The sequence below is a fragment of the Centrocercus urophasianus genome, unplaced genomic scaffold, assembly GCF_019232065.1.
Source record: "Centrocercus urophasianus isolate 14NV4802_14NV808 unplaced genomic scaffold, USGS_Curo_1.0 seq_1143, whole genome shotgun sequence".
Lineage (NCBI taxonomy): Eukaryota > Metazoa > Chordata > Aves > Galliformes > Phasianidae > Centrocercus > Centrocercus urophasianus.
The window spans coordinates 4,791-21,586 of NW_024884302.1; the positions used below are offsets into that span (position 1 = coordinate 4,791).

The 16,796-nt window shown below is 52.1% G+C and overlaps 1 protein-coding gene across 1 annotated transcript; it reads left to right on the plus strand.

Annotated features, from left to right (window-relative positions):
- Window positions 1-1,002: 1,002 nt before the first annotated feature.
- ZBTB47 (zinc finger and BTB domain containing 47) lies at window positions 1,003-15,055 on the plus strand. Its single transcript, XM_042809270.1, has 6 exons — window positions 1,003-1,051; window positions 3,118-4,488; window positions 8,251-8,398; window positions 9,065-9,180; window positions 9,640-9,784; window positions 10,041-15,055. The coding sequence occupies exons 1-6, from the start codon at window positions 1,040-1,042 to the stop codon at window positions 10,394-10,396; spliced, it is 2,148 nt and encodes a 715-aa protein (XP_042665204.1). The 5' UTR covers window positions 1,003-1,039; the 3' UTR covers window positions 10,397-15,055.
- Window positions 15,056-16,796: the final 1,741 nt, after the last annotated feature.

Below are 16,796 nucleotides of genomic sequence, written 5' to 3' on the forward strand. Positions count from 1 at the left end.
GGAGATGGGGCTGGAAATTGGAGATGGAGATTGGAGACGGGGTCAGGATTGGGGTTGGAAATGGGATTGGGTTTGAGATTGAGATTGGAGATTGGATTGGGGTTAAGGTTGTAGATGGAGGTGGGGTTGGGAATGAAGGTGGGGGTGGAGATGGAGATGGGGACGCAAAATGAGACTTGTTCCCACCAGGCTGGGCCTCTTGCAAAACTAAACCAAAGCGACGTGAGCTGCCAGCAAGCCAAAGCCGTGATGGCAGAAAAGAGCAAAAATATGATTTGTTTTTTCTGTTAAACTATGTGTATATATGCATGATTAGCACATTGAAGGGGTTGTGGGATCGATCCCCTGTGCTGATGCAGCCCTGGGGGGGGGTTGTTTGGGGGTGAGGCGGGGATGTGACCCCCATGGGTGCCTCTCTGATGCGACTCAGGGCTTGGCTGGGACTCCAGTTCCGGGCAAGAGCACGAAAGCATCTGATAGCAATAAAAAGCAAACCCTCCTGCTGACAAGTCCGGGCTGAAGTCACTGGCGGGACGCGGCCAAGACACGCATTGTCCTCGCCGCTGCTGGGACTGATTAGAGCTGCCTGGCAGGACCCGGCGCTGGGTGAGGGGTCAGCCCCTTTTTGCCAAAAATGCCTCAATCTGGAGCAAAAAGCCAACGTTTGTTTTTCAGACTGGGCTGCAGCGGAGGCGATGCTGCTCAGAGGACCCCATTTCCCCGGTGTTGCACCCGTTTTTCCACTGCACACCTTGTGGACTCATGGCATCCTGTATTGGGAGCAAAGCGAGGTGCACCCGGTGTTGCAAATGCTAAAGGCAAAACCCAAATGTAGGGCTTTTTTTGGAGTGAAATCAAGGCGGGAGAGTCCCTGGCAAGCAGCAGACTGCTCGGTTGAAAGCTTGCTGTTTCTTCAACGTTCACAGTGATTTTCATTATATCATCATTTTTTCAATTCGCTTGGAGGAGCCGAGCCATCCAAATTCCTTCCGTCGACGTGTCCTTGGCAGTCACAAGGGTTAGAGAGCAGAGGGGACAGATGGATGGACGGGTGGGTCGGCAGGTGGATGGAGGGATGATGGGTGGATGGAGGGGTGGGAGCACGGATGGGGGGATGAATGGGTGGGTGAGTGGATGGGGGTGTGGGTGGAGGGATGAGTGGATGGATGGATAGGTGCATGGGGGCATGGATGGAGGGAAGAGTGGGTGGATGGATGGGGGCACGGATGGAGGGATGAGTGGATGGGTGGATGGGGGCATGGATGGGAGGATGAATGTGCGGGTGGGTAGATGAACAGATGGGTGGCTGGCTGGATGTTTGGTTGGTTGATGGATGGATGGGTGTTTCATTGGTTGGTAGATGGATGGATAGATACACCAGCTGGGATGCAGCATTTTATAACAAAAATATCCATCATATATACCTTCCCCACTTCCTTGCCCTGCTGCAGAGCTGGGAGCAGAGCTGCATTCTCCTCCTTTTCTCAAGGACATAAGTGTTTGCTGGGACTGCCCTGTGCCAGGGTTGCTGAGTTGCCGAGATGGATGGCTGCAGAGCAGAAATTCAGAGGAAAATGAAAAATTTTAGCAGGGTGGAGGAGGGGTTTTGTTTGTTTGTTGAGAAAACAAAGAAGAAAACACCCTTTTTTGTTATTTAAGCATTTTTCTGGTATGTTTTTGCCTTTGGCTTACAAAAAAAAAAAAAAAAAGAAAAAAAGACAGAATGTGTCCTGCTGGAATCATTCAGTTGATCAAGAACTGTTGTTTGTCCCAGAAAAAGTATCAGCTGGGAAAGTCTTCTGGTGCAGAGGGTGCAGGATGAAGCACTGCCCCCATATCACTGCACTGCACCCCAGCCCCTCTCACAGGGAGTCATAGCAGGACAGAGAGCATTCACAGGGCCGTATCCATCCGTGCCTCTTGTCTTGGGTGCTCAGCATGGAAAACAAGGGAAAAGAAAGTTTGGGTCTCCATAGGACGGTGGGTGAGGGTCCTGGGGTCTGTGCCCTGCAAAAGCACGTGCAGGTAGAGTTAAATCACTGGGCAGCAGCCCCAGCGCTCACAGCATTTCCAGGCTTGGATTGTTCTGGTTGCTGCCTTTCCCGAGGCAACTATAAGATGAAAGTTTAATTTAAAAAAAGAAGAAAAAAAAAAGAGGGGAAGGGGGGGGCATAAATCGTCCTGGTGAGTAATGGCAACGTGAGTCAGAGCACATGGAGCAGTTCGGAGATTGCTTTTAAGGGCCGTGTGCTTAACGTGCTCGTGTGCTCAGCTGGGGATTTGCTCGGTGTAGGGTGATGGGAAGTGCCCATGGATTCACCTGTGGGTCCTTGGCCTCATGGGAGGAAGAGAGGTAGGAGATATACCGCCCAGGGGCTGCTGTCTGAGAGCGTAACCCAAGTGTCGTGGGATTTTATGTAATTGTGTTGTAGGAATGGGGAAGTTTAAAATCCTAATTGCTTCCTTGCTAGGTGGAAGGCATCTCATCCATTGCCTAGAACTGGTGAATATCCCCACCATAGCTCCCACCCCATCTGATTCAGGAGGCTGAGGATGTATTAAAGTGCCCCTGTCCTGCATGACGTCTTCTGTCCGTGAGTGTTGAGGCTTTGGCCTCCACCAGGCTATGGGGTGGCCACAGTGCTTCCCACCTGCACTGAGGGGCTGTTGACAAGTGCTTGTGGCTCTTCAGCCTGTTCTCACAGCAAATTTTCTCCTTCTTGATTGAGTCTTTTGGTTGGCATCTCCAAGCTGAGCATAGTAGTGAAGCTCTTTGGTTGGTGTCCCCAAGCTTAATTTGATGGTGGAGCATTTTGGTTGGCATCCCCAAGCTGGGCCTGGTGGTAGAGCCTCTTTTGTTGGTGTCCCCAAGCATAGTCGGGTGGCGGAGGATTTTGGCTGACGTTTCCAGGCTGGGTCTGGTGGTAGAGCCTTTTGGCTGGTGTCCCCAAGATGAAGCTTCTTGGTTGGCATTCCCAAGCTTAGTCTGGAGGTGGAGCCTCTTGGTTGTCATCTCTGACCCGGGACAGATGGACAGGGATGGGTGGCATGGCTGGGCGGGTTTTTTTCCTGGGGAAAAAGCCTTTTTGAACAGTTTTATCTCCTTCCTGCCCACAGCTGATAGTCGAAAAGACAACTGACTACCCTTCAGCCGAGTACTCCCTGGTGGAGGATGTAGCCCTCCACTTCACGTGTTTGATGGACAGACTGAACGAGCAGCGCCTCTTTCAGCCGGACCTGTGCGACGTGGACATCGTGCTGGTGCAGCACAAGAGCATCTTCCCGGCGCACAAGGGGGTCCTGGCAGCCTACAGCCAGTTCTTCCACTCCCTCTTCACCCAAAACAAGCAGCTGCAACGCGTGGAGCTCTCCCTGGAGGCCCTCACCTCTCAGGGCCTCCAGCAGATCCTCAACTTCATCTACACCTCCAAGCTCCTCGTCAACTCCTGCAATGTGCAGGACGTGCTGAACGCGGCCGCCGTGCTGCAGATGAACAACATCGCGTCCTCCTGCCAGGACCTGCTGGACACGCGCTCGCTCAGCCTGGCTGCAGACATGGCCCTGCCTGCCGAGGGCTGTGCTGGCCCTCCTCCGTATTACTGTGAGATCAAGCAGGAGGTGGACACCCCTCACCCCAAAATCTACGCCCGGGAGGGCACTGACCCCTACTCGGTGCGGGTGGAGGATGGGGCGGGTGGTGGGCCGCTGCCGCCAGGACAGGCTAAGCAGTACTACAAGGAGGAGAAGGATGGAGGTCCGGGCGCTGTCTGCAAGGTGGAGGGTGAGGAATCCGAGGAGGACTTGGACAGCCAGAGCTCCTACAACCGGGAGCAGATCATCGTGGAGGTGAACCTCAACAACCAGACGCTCAATGTCTCGAAGGGCATGGAGGGGAAGGCGGCCGCCAGCGAGGCGGCTGTGATGGGGCGGCCCGACGGAGACGGACGTGACACAGAGGAGGATGGGGAGGAGGAGAACGAGGAAGGGGATGAGGAGGAGGAGGAAGAGGAGGATGCAGAGGTGGGTGAGGAGGAAGAGGAGGAGCACAGTGAGGAGGAAGACCTGGAGGAGACAACAGAAGAGGAGGAGGAGGAGGAGGAGGAGGAAGACGCATCAGAGGTGAAAAGGGAAAAGAGTGGGCAGACCCGCAGAGGAAGCCGAGCGTCCAAAGCCACCAAATCTGCCATGGCCACCCGGTCCCAGGAGATGGCCAAGACAGAAGAGGAGGAAGAGGAAGAAGAGGAAGGGCAACGAGGGCGGAAGAGGAAGAAAGAGCAAGACGGGCTGGGCCAGAAGGTGAAACTGGAGGAGAAGCAGCACTACCCATGCAAGAAGTGTCCCCGGGTCTTCAACAACCGCTGGTACCTGGAGAAGCACATGAACGTCACGCACAGCCGCATGCAGATCTGTGACAAGTGTGGCAAACGCTTCCTGCTGGAGAGTGAGCTGCTGCTGCACCATCAGACCGACTGCGAGAAGAACATCCAGGTGAGCCCAACGGCCCAGCGACACCCCCCAAGGGAAGGGGCGTCCCACCATGACGGGGCATCCTGCTGGGGACGGGATCCCATCAAGGGGGGGGGACATCTCACTGTGATTGGACAGCCTGCTGGGGAGGGAGATGCTGCTGTGATGGGACATCCTACTGAGGTGGTTCGTCCCACCAAGGAGGAGGATGTCCCACCATGACAAGACATCCCAACGGGGAGAGCATCCCATCCAGTCAAACCATAGCATGGTCTTGTGTGCAGATAACACTTTTGATGTTGTGGGTGGATGTGGTGGACTGGAGGGAACCTTGCTTCTCCTGTGACTTGTCTTTGAGCTTAGAGGGTTCCCACAGTGGCATGGGATCAGAGGATTAGTGCTGGCAGACAGTGTCTTCCCCTTGGCCAGCCAGGTAGAAATGCAGAGTGGTTTGAGGGGAGTAGTTTTTCTTTGCGTTTGTTCTGTTAATCTGGATAAAACACTGCAAGCCTCCAATGGAGACGCACTCCAGCCGGTTCCACCCAGGCTTAACCCAATTTAGCTTGATTTGAAGAATTGCTGACATAAGTAAGTGGTTTTAATCTGCCTTTTGTGCTCTTTAGCTCACGTATTTAGCAAATTTCCAAACTCGCTTGACATCCATGCAAGGCTCAGGGACTGTTTGTCCTTCGCCTAGCACTGATGGGATCCTTGTCTGCACGTGCAAATCTCCTCCGTTAGATCAGTGCAGTTCTGGGGTGATAGGCAGGCATCCCTGCTGAGCACAAAACTGCACATTCCTGCAAAGTTCTAATTCCCTCTGAACAGTTCTGCTGCTGTTAAGAAAAGAACAAAATCTTCTAGAGAGCTTCACACCAAATGATCCTTCCATCAAACGGTGGGATTCTGAGGGATTTTGCACCCCTCCTTGGTGAAAGGAACGCAACCGGGGTGCCACTGCAGCCCTGCAGTGCTTGCATCTCGAATAAAATAGGTGACAAAGCCCTTCGGAGTGTCCTTCTGAAAAACACACAGTTCTGATGCCTGCTTTTTTGGGATGCCTTTGCATGCACTGAACCAGGACCGGTGAATCCATGCCCAGCGCCTCTCGCACGCTGGTGCCTGGTTCAGAGCTCATCATAAAGCAACTGAAAGATTTTCCCAGGGCATTTCTTCACGCCTTTCTGCTGCTTTCCTGGTGGACGTGGGGCTATCAGCGAGCGCTGTCACCTCTTTGCTTTTTTTCCCTCCTCCCTTTTTAATCCCTTTTCTGGGTCATTTTGGAACAGGGTGAGCCACGGCTGCCCCTGTGGTGACCTCCCTCTGCGGAAGGCTTGGCTCATTACCTCTCACTTACTCAGGCTTTTTGCATTTTATAAATAGCAGCCAAATTCACTCTATTTAGCCTGACAATATTGAGTAACTTTATCAGTGTAGCGTGGAATTAGGCCTGGTTGGAAAAGGAGATTTTTTTTGGTCTCTGTGTTGGACAGTTGTTAAACACATCCATGGAAGGACCGTTCCTTTTACCCTATTTGTGTCACCTAAAATCTATTGCTGATTTGTCCCCGGATCTCACCCTGAGGGCTCTCAATCCCTCACTGCAGCTTTGCTCCCTGTGAACGCTTCCCATTGACACCCGTGACCCCATCACTGCTTTCCTGCCCTGCTGCCTCAATAAGGATTCACCCTTTGCTTTATCACGCTGTTCTCAGAATCTCTCTTGACCCTCTCCAGTGTGATTTTCCTCTTCACCTGCCAGAATTTATCTGATGACCTGCCTTGTCCTTTGCCTGAGGGCACAGGGCTCTGCCCTTGGGGCTGCGTGGTCCCAGATGAGGGCTTCCCTACATCTCCTTCCTCCGTCTTTAATTTTAATATTCCCCTGCAGCCTTTTTCATTTTAAGTGGAGAATACAGAAGCTGGTCCCGAAACATCTCTTAAAGCAGAGATAAAACTGCTCTGATCTATAGAAATATTTACTTAGAACCAGTAAAACTGCTCGTGCTGAAGTTCAAGCCTGCCAGGATGAAGAAATCGAGTGCTGGGAGTGCTTCTGTGACCCTCATTTTGTCTTCCAGGCACCTAACTATAAATGACAGCATGACATAATAGTATATTTTCCGTGGTACTGCAGCCTCATTCAGGGCAGAATTGGAAGGAGCATCTCCTCCCCTGCATGGGTGGAGAAGGTTGAGGCAAATCTGTCTGCATCCCCTATGAAATCCCCCATGGCTTTGCTGATACTGCTTGGCTGTGCTGTTGCCAGATGCTTCCTAGGCATCACTTATTACTCACAAGGAGAAGGGATATTCTGAGCCCCATTGGACAAGAGGAGTTGGACAAGAGTACATGGGGAGATGAAGGCTGCTCCAGCAGAGCAAGGGCTGTGCAATGCTTTTTGTTTCCCCAAGCTCCAGGCTGATCTCGTGCACCACTGGTTTCGGTTCACCTCTCTCTGTTGGAATTCAGAAAGGGTTTTGAGCCTGTGCAGAAGCTGGGCATGTGATAAAAGTGGGCATGCGATAAAAAGCCAAAGGCAGCCCATGCCAGAGGTGAAAAGCCATCCATGGAGGCACAGGTTGCAGCTTCTCCTGGCAGCTTCCTTGACAAGCATTGAGCTTGATGGAGCAGCAGCAAACCTGTATTGTGATTCCCAGGAGGAGACTTTGCTAGTGATTAACGTTGTCACATCCTGTCATTCTGCTGTGCAAATGAGCCCGTTTGGGGTCTGCTTTGCTCCGTTAATGGCCGTTTTCTGAATTAATGGGTGTTAATAGATTTCGGGAGATTCATGGGCGTTTTCAAAATCCGTAGATACTAGTAGAGTTTTGGGGATGAATACCAAATTTCAGAGAGCTCGTTTAGTGCCGGGATACCTGCTGAAGACAAAAGTCGTGCTACCTTAGCTTGGTGCCTCTCCTTTTTCCCTGTATCCCTTGCAGCTTTCTAATGCTGATACAATGGGGTTGGATTTTTCGGATGTAATGTCTTTAGGCCCTGGAACGTGTTCAAAGGAGGGCAACAAAGCTGGTGAGGGGTCTGGAACACAGGCCATATGAGGAGAGGCTGAAGGAGCTGGGGATGTTCAGCCTGGAGAAGAGGAGGCTCAGGGGAGACCTCATTGCTCTCTATAATTTCCTGAAGGGAGGTTGTAGTGAGCTGGGGGTCGGCCTCTTCTCTTGTGTCATTAGTGATAGGAGCAGAGGGAATGGCTTCAAGCTACGGCAGGGGAGATTCAGGCTGGACATGAGGAAGTATTACTTTTCAGAAAGGGTGGTCAGGCACTGCAATGGATGCCCAGGGAGGTGGTGGAGTCACCGAGCCTGGGGGTGTTCAAGGAAAGACTGGAAGTTGTGTTGAGGGACATGGTTTAGTGGGAGCTATTGGTAATGGGTGAACGGTTGGACTGGATGAGCTTTGAGGTCTTTTCCAACCTTGGTGATTCTATGATTCTATGATTCTATTGTGTGCAAGCACAAAATCCCCAGCTGGGAATAAGACCCTGATGCATGAGCCATAGGTTTTGCAAGTCTCCTAGATCCATTGCCAAAGGGATGTGTCCTTCCTTGCAAGGAAGGATCCACATCAGCCCAGCCAACGAGCAGAAAATGGGGTTTTGGAGCTTTTGAAGCCGCAAGGTCTGCGGCAACCTTGCTTGTCGTTCTGTCAGCTTCAGGTTTTGTGGTGATGTTGTCTTTCAACAGCCAAAGCAAAACCCAAATACCGGCAATGCCTCGGTACGTTCCCCTGCCTCCCTGCCCAGCCCCTCTCTCGTTGCAGTGTGTGACGTGTGGGAAGGGCTTCAAGAAGCTCTGGTCGCTCCATGAGCACAACAAGATCGTCCACGGCTACGCTGAGAAGAAGTTCTCCTGCGAGATCTGCGAGAAGAAGTTCTACACCATGGCCCACGTGCGCAAACACATGGTTGGTGAGTGCGGGGGGCGCCGGGTCCCACTGGGGGGGATCTGCATTAGGGGGTGCTGATGTGGGGTTTTTGATGATGAAAAGCATTTTTCTATTGCTGCTATGTTGGGAATTTAGGGCTGGGCTAGCTCTTTAATGGCAGAGCAAAAGCATAGAAATTTGGCTTTTTTTTTGCCCTGCTGTGCTGAGTGCTGAATGCTGAGCGTAGTTCTGCTCTGTATTGCTGCTTTTGGAGCAGTTCTCTGCTGCAGAGCAGGTGTGGCACCAGGAAATCTCATTTATTTTATTTAACCAGAAAAAATAAAAAGACATCAGAAGTGATCAAAGGAAGGTTTGAAGTGTAACCATCCTTCCCATGTAAAAAGAGGATGAGCCTGTGCCGGCACTGTGCTTTGAAAAGCAAATCACAGATGGCAACAGCAGCCACATCTCTGTGCTCAGAGGCTCTAAAAAAGAGCAAAAAAGGGTGTTTTTTTTGGCAGATAGCATCTTGTGCTGGGTTGCATAAAGGGAAGGTCAGTGGTGAGCCCCAGGTTCATTGGTGGCACGGTGCTACCACACGTCTTCTTGGGATGATGTCTTTGGGTTGGCCAAGTTTGAGTGTCAGTTTTGGGACCACCAGAGGCCAGTGCATGGGGAGGGTGTGTGACACTGCTCATCTGTGCTGCAGCTCACACCAAGGACATGCCCTTCACCTGCGAGACCTGCGGGAAGTCCTTCAAGCGCAGCATGTCCCTCAAGGTCCATTCGCTGCAGCACTCCGGGGAGAAGCCTTTCAAGTGTGAGGTGAGGTCTCTCCTGCTCCCCACATTCCCCATGCCCCGCTTTCTCACAGATGGGGGCAAAAGAGCTGGGGAAGTGTAGTCCAGTTCACAGTCCTTTGTGCTGTTTGGGTGTTCCCTCCCTTTCCCATGCTCTGTGTTCCCTCCTGAAGGCCTCACCTACCCTAGAGTTAGACTGAGGCTCTCAGTCTGTCTTGGATTGGAGGGGACTTTAATGATCATCCAGTTCCAACCACCTTCTATGGGCTGGGTGCCCCCCAAGCGGCCCAGGGCCCCGTCCAACCTGGCCTTGGGCACCTCCAGGGATGGGACATCCACAGTCTTTCTCCGCAACCCCAAAAGTCACTTATTTGCATTATTTCAGGGAAAAAGCAATTTTGTCCTTTTCCCACATGAGGTGAGGGTGGGCTGGGATGTTGGGGTGTTTCCTGTGCTTAACGACCACTCATCCACCCCACTGCAGAACTGCAACGAGCGCTTCCAGTACAAGTACCAGCTGCGCTCCCACATGAGCATCCACATCGGCCACAAGCAGTTCATGTGCCAGTGGTGTGGCAAGGACTTCAACATGAAGCAGTACTTCGATGAGCACATGAAGACGCACACGGGTGAGAGCTCCTGGCTTGCTGGGATGGGATTTGACAGTTGGGGTGGGGATTGGGATCGTTGTCAAGAAGCGTGGAGATGTCAGGAAGCGTGGAGATGTGGCACTGAGGGGCATGGTTAGTGGGCATGGTGGGGCTGGGTTGGGATTGCACTTGATGATCTTAGAGATCTTTTCTAGCCCTTAAGGATTCAAAGATTCTGTGGGGATGAGGGAAGGATCCAGTGCTGCTTCTCACCTTTTCCCCACCAAAAACCCAGGTGAGAAGCCCTACATCTGCGAGATCTGCGGGAAGAGCTTCACCAGCCGCCCCAACATGAAGCGGCACCGCCGGACCCACACGGGCGAGAAGCCCTACCCCTGCGACGTCTGCGGCCAACGCTTCCGCTTCTCCAACATGCTGAAAGCCCACAAGGAGAAATGCTTCCGTGTCAGCAACCCCTTGGCATCGGACACAGCGGTCCCTCAACCTGCTGCCAGCCCGGCCCCGCTGCCCCCCGGCGTCTCCCCGCTGCCTCTGCTTCCTCCCCTGCCACAGACCCTCCCTCCTCCTCCTCATCTACCACCCCCGCCTCCCCTGTTTCCTGCGGGGAGGATAAATTCAAACAACAACTAGGTGCCCTCCCCCTGCACAGACTGCTCTGCCCTTTGGAAACACCCGGGGAGACGTGGCTTCGCTTGCTCTCTGCCCCATTCCTCCTCCTCCTCCTCCTCGTTCTGGGGTTGTTTTGGTGTTTATTTTTCTTTCTTTTTTTTTTTTTTTTTTTTTTTTGTTTTCCCCCACAAAGCCTTTCTCTGTGGGGAGTGGGAGCAGGAAGAAGTCCCCAAGGAGCTTAGATGTGGAGGGGGGGACTGTATGTAAGGGTGCAGATAAAAGACTTCGCTCTCTATTTCATCTTGGCCGTGGAGCCCCCTGGCAGCCCTCCACCAGCACTCCCCATCATAGGGAAAACTGGGAAGAAAAGCGTCTCCCAAGGCATTTTTCCCACTGGGAGAGACAGTGATTTGACCCAGCAAGGTGATACAGGCACCACTGGCTCCATCCCCAGCTGAGTTGCTTATTCCAGCCCTTCCTGGTTGCCCTGTCACTATGCATTGCATTCATCTCCACGTCAAGAGGTCGGTGGGGCTCAGAGGGACGCCATGCTGTGCCATCGGGCTGCCAGCACTACAGTGTTTATAAGCAGAAATCTAGCTAGTGGTGCTTGAATCCCTGTACTGTAAAGCTGGTCTTTCAATCAAGCTCTTTCCCCAAGAGTTGAGGTGTGCTAGCTTCCCGGTGGCATGCAGCAAAGCAGGTGTCCCCATTGACAGCCATCATCTGGCCTTGCTAGCAGCCCTCTCCTTGTCTTCCTCCCCCAGCGCAGGTTTTTCTCTCAACAGACAAAAGCACAACACTGGTGCTGTGTTTTGGGGGCATGGGCAGCCTGCTGCCCTTTTGTCTTTGGGATGCCCTTCTCATCCCATTGAGAGATGGGTTTCTGGAGAAACTCTGGTGTTTGCAGAGTGGCTTTGGGAGAGCTGGGATGGCCTCAGGACCAGTGGATGACACCAGGATGTAGGAGTGGGATGCAACCGGTCCTTGGCAGAATCAGCCCAGAATAGTGCCTTAACAATCCAAATAAACCCGACCTGTGGGTGAGCTCCATGTGTTGGCTGGGAGCTGCTGTGTCTCAACCCAGGCATTAGAGTGGAGGCAAGGCCTTTTTCTTGCCATGTCAGGAAAGCCCACTTTGCTCTACCAAGCTTCGCCTCCCCATAGGGTCGGCAGTCCTTCACAGGGATCAGAAGGGACTGATGTGCCAGAGAGGGCTGTGGTTGGCTTGGTGGCGCCCCATGGTGTGGGTTAATACGTCTTTGGCCACGCTGTGTTTGTGTTTCTCTCCCAGTGATCTGTGTGATGCTGAAGTGAGGCCAGCCTTTGATTTCGCTTACTCATGCCAGCAGAGAAGAATTGTGGTCTTGAGTAAGGGAGGAGCTGAAACTCTATTAAGGCTTTGCTGTTGTCTTCTTGGTGAATGCTGGGGTCCAATCTGGGTCTCCTGCTGCTGCACTTTGCCTTGGGATGTCACATGTTGCTCTGACCATGATTCTGTGGTCTCTGGTACAGTGTCACTGTTGTGGGTTCGTTTGGGGAGCACTGCAGGAGCTGCAGAGCCTCCAGCATGGGCAGAGAGGTGCCAGCCCGGGTGGAAGGGGATTCCTTGCTGCTCAGCGCAGCTCTGCAGATGTATGTGGATATCAGTCAGGTTGCAGAGGAGGCGGTGAGGAGGTTTCTTGGTGGTCAGGAGTGAGAGAGGACATTGGGTGGGCTGCTGGAGCCCTTTCTTGTGTGCTCCTGTCTGGGAGGTATCAGGGTGCTGGGGAAGGTGAATCACACCTGGCCCTGCAAGGAGTCTTGGTGCTTCGTCTCCTGGACCAAATGAGCAAAGCCCTTGTGCACATCTCCTGAACTGGGCTTAGGAATGTGTCTGTGCAGAGCCAGGAGAACTCATCATCATGCTCAGGGGCATTGCTGGACAGGGATGTGCATTGAGACAGGTCTGAGGAATGCTGGCTGCTCTGAAAGAATAATGTTTGAGCTAACAGCTTGGGTGACCAGTGTCCCCTGCTGGATGACTGAGTGGTGTCCCCATGCCTGACATCCCTGGAGAGCTTGCTGTTCTCATGGGTTGTTAGCACTTTGTAGCAACAGTTTGCTTGTCACTGTACAGGCTGGGGTCCAGTGTACCAGGATCAGTAGCAGGGCCTCACCCTCACTCCCCTCTGCCTTTGAGCCGTGGGAGGATGCGATGGCTTAGCTGCCTCAACGTACGTAACCTTCTCAGATGGGTATGAAGAGCTTGGCCACTTTCCGTCCTTCATGACCCTGGCATGGTGCAAAGCTTTCTCAAACACCCACCTATGAGGGACAAGTGCTCAGTTCTTGGGGCCGTTGACTTTTTGAAGGGACCATGACCCAGCCTGGGAGGTGGCTGCTTTGGAGGAGCTATCAGTAATGCCCCCGGAGGTACTGGAGGGCCTCGGTAGAGCAATCTGTGCTGTCTCTTCCTCCACTGCCTCCCAGACCTTATCCCTTTGGGCTCCCTCGTGTTTCTTTCCCCTTGCACTCGGCCTTGAGATGGGATGGGAGCCTGTACCACGGGGAGACTTCACCTTGCCTGTGTGGTCTCTTGTGATGAACCCAATTGGCCTGTCTTCCTGGTAGACTTCTCCCCAGATAAATCCTCCCTCCAACACGCCCGTGCTCCTTTATCCGCTCACATGGAGGTGGCTTTCCCCATCCCTGTCCTCATCCTCTCCCAGCAAGGACCTGTCCCACTTGGATGCTGACATGGGATGAGAGCTCCTTGTTGGAACTAACAAAGCCAAGTTTGGTCCGGGTGAGATGAGCAGGTGCAGAGCGCTTGCCATCCCTCATCCTACAGCAGCCAGGCCTCGCCACATCCATGGGAAGCCTCACGACTGAGCTCAACCACCTCCAGTCCCCTTCAAGAGACGCCCGGAGAGCCACTTGGAGACATTGAGATGTGACCATGCACACAGCACTTTGGAGAACCAGATCCCTGCTGTTCCCTCCCCGCTTCAAGGCCTGGGCAGCTCCTAGGAGTCCAGCGTGGCCTCCGAGCCCTTTTGTCTGCACACTTGTTTGGCCCTGATGTGTCCTGTCGTGTCTGGTGTTCGTTAACGTTCTCAAATGAGTCACTCTCACAGAGTCTTGTCCCGCTTTCATCCCGGTTGGACCATGTTGGCACCCTTTAGGTTAGATGGGGGATGAGACAGGAAGTCGGGCCCGTTGTGTTCAAGCTTTTTATATTTTATTTTATTTTTTTATTTTTAACTCTTGCACCTTAACCTCTCACATCCCTTCTTCGACAGACTGCAAGGGTGGAGAGGGGCTTGATTCCCATTATGCAGCTCACAAATACACCCCAACGCGACGTTCGGCCGACGGCTCTGCCCGCACCCCAGACCTGTCGGCATTTGGTTTTGATTTTCCCTTCGGTTGAACTCTGGGGAGGGATGGAGCTGGGCAGGGAGGGTTGTTTTTGTTTTATATATCCCAGGAGCCTGGTAGCACAGACCAGTTAGCCTCATAAAGTCCATGAGGTGCGGCTGGCCCTTCGGACCACAGCCATAACCCAAGCGCGATGGGAAGGTGATGGACTGACAGATGGTGGGAACGGCTGTGACAGTGCAATAGAGACGAGCATCCGCTGCTAGACAACTCCACTGATTCAACTCTTGGTTTGCCTGAAGTCAAGAGGGAAGGACAGATGGACAGATGCCCTTGGTTCACACGGACAGAGAGAGCTTCCCCAAACGCAGCCCTGCCTGATGAGACACAACAGCAACGGAGTTGGGTTGAACTTACAAAGAAAGAACTTTTTCAAAGAACAGGAAAAAAAAAAACAGGAATAAGAACAACCTCAGTCGCATGGAACTTGAAGGAAACGAATGAAACCCCAAGCACTTGCCTCAGAACTAGTTTCTCATGCCTGGTGTTTGGCTCTGTATTATTTTATGACATTCAGTATCAGTTGCCCAAACATGCCAACTTAAGAGTGTATTGGTGGCTCTGCTAGTGTGAACAAACTAAACGAAGCACTTTATTCTGTATAGATAAGGGAAGACAGGGAGGGGAGGGGAAGCTTGGATGCGTTTCAGAAGCGTCTTAAGTAACGTTCTAGGAAATGTATTATTATTATTATTATTATTATTATTACTTTTTTTTTATGACCATGTGTAATCAATATATGTTTATCTCTAACGCCAAGTACAGCAGTTACTCTCTTTGGGATGGTGTGATGAGGGGGAGGCCAACCCTGCTGGTTCATTGTGAGGCCACCAGGGGTGAGTTTTGCCTTGTTGTTGGCTCCATTGGCTGATGCCCGGGAAGTCCCAAGAGGTGCATCAAAGCTGCCTTCCAAGCACAGCTCACAGCCAGCCTTGGCACCACGACCCCAGCATGCATCGCCATCCTAAGCTGTCATCAGCCCACAGGTGCTGGAGCTGCTCTCTGGGCTGCCCGTGAGCACGACAAGCCATGGTGGGCTGTTCTGGGGTGTCCATAGAGGCCAGGTCCTTGGCCGTGCTTTGAAACCTGCTTTTGGCCTCTCACCAAGGCACGTTCAGGGCTTCCTGAAAGCGGTGAGAGGACAGAACTGGGCCTTTCCACTGCGTTCTCCCGGTCTAGAAGTGTTACGACTGTTACCAAAGAGGTTGCAAGTGGAAGGACTGAATCAATAAACAATTTGTCTTTTATAAAAGAAAACGTGGAGCTCTACCCCTTTCTTTGTTATTGTGGCATGCTCTCACAGCTGCTCTTGCATCACATATGTGGACTTTGTGTTGGGTTTGGTGGGAGGTGTGTGTCTGTGTGAGACAGCCAGGCCGCTGTGGGACCAATAGAAAAATACCTTTTCAGGGAAGGGTGATGAGGGGGTAGAGGAAAGGCTGGATGCTTATGGCCCTGAGGTGCTAGAGGAGGTGAGGACTGAGCTCCAGGGTCACATTGAGGGCACAAAATTTGAGTCAACTATGAGACAAGGCTCCCCAAGCACCTCTGAAGGGAAATGAGAAACCGAAGAGCCCATCCAAAAGCACCCAGCATCTTTATTGATTTGAAATGGAGTTATGGGAACCTGGCCGGCGCCGATACTGGGAAGCCAATGGAAGAAGAGCTGATTCTGCTGCACCTTTGGGATGTAACCTTTCAGCTAGCATTGCTGGAGGAGATTTCCACAGGGGACGTGTCCTGATGGAGTTGTGTGCATCTCAGCAAGGAAGATGCTGGGCAACAGCAAGGAGTGGTGCCTCCCTGAAGGTTGGATGATTCGTCTACTGAAGGTTGTCTTTGGGCTGTAACAGCCTCTTGGTGAGAGGTGCTGGACAGTCTCTGGGCCAGACTTTTGCTTGGCCATGTGCTGGCTTCCTCGGACGAGCTCTGGCTGGCGTTGGCCCTTTTTGCCTACACGACGGGAGATTTCAAACTGCTGCTTTATCATCTCTTGCTCTGTGCTGAAGGTGGTACCTCCTAAAGCTTGTGATGGATGTGAACAACATGGGAGTTCTCAGCTCCTATTAACCAAACTCCCAGCAGACAGGCGCAAGGTGAGGACCAGGATGCTGACTGGGCTTAATCACTGCTTCTCAAGCCATTATCAAGGGACCACACTTCACTAATTACACAGCACAGCAATGCTCCCAATGACTTCAAAGGGCCACGCCATTGGCATCAAAGGGCCCATGTTTCCCCCAGGAGCAGCTGAGCCGTGAGGAGAGGAACCATGGGGAGGAACCCTCCCTCAGGACCAAGCAACAACAAGTTTCCATTCTGCAACCAGCAAGAACTGCTGAGCTACTGGTTTCCAGCCCCAGGCGGGAGGTGTTGTCCCACCCCTGCAACACATGACTTCGTTTTTGAATTCCAGGCTCTTTCCACTTCTGACACAAGCCATTATAATGGCCTGGGAGCCTTCCATGGGAATTTCTCCAGAACTGGAGGGAGGGTGGCCATTTATTTATTCATTTATTGGTTTGTTTGGCCACAGATTTTTTCTTCATGTTTGGTTGTTTCAAACATTTTGGTTGCTTAATTTTTTTTATTTTTTTTTTTCCTTTTTAATGCTATCAGCTGCCAGCCAGTCCCTTCAGATTTATTTTTCTCGTGAAAACGTTTCATTGCTCTTCTGACATAATCGTCTTCTAAGGAGATTATCCTGTAATTCTTAGAAAATCCTTACGGTGAAGGCAGGACAAATCTCTGGCTCCTTTACTCGTGGAAAAATGTCTTTACTTCCAAACTGGTTTCAGTTTCTCAAGGCTGCGTGTTGAGCTAGACGAATCAGCCAAGCTTCTGATAGCATAAAGTTTGTGCTGCTTTGAGGGCATTCATTTACAAGATCCGTATTTGTTCTTTTTCGTTACGATCACCCCTGTTTGTTGCACCACGTGATGCTGTAGGCATCCAGCTGGTATTTCTCTTCCTAGATAAGTTTCTAGTTCTTATGTCT

Excerpts from the sequence above, each read along its gene's own strand:
- ZBTB47 (XM_042809270.1), top strand. Across the intron at positions 8,399-9,064 it reads CGTGCGCAAACACATGGTTG|CTCACACCAAGGACATGCCC; the intron begins GTGAGTGCGGGG and ends TCTGTGCTGCAG. Across the intron at positions 9,785-10,040 it reads GCACATGAAGACGCACACGG|GTGAGAAGCCCTACATCTGC; the intron begins GTGAGAGCTCCT and ends CCAAAAACCCAG.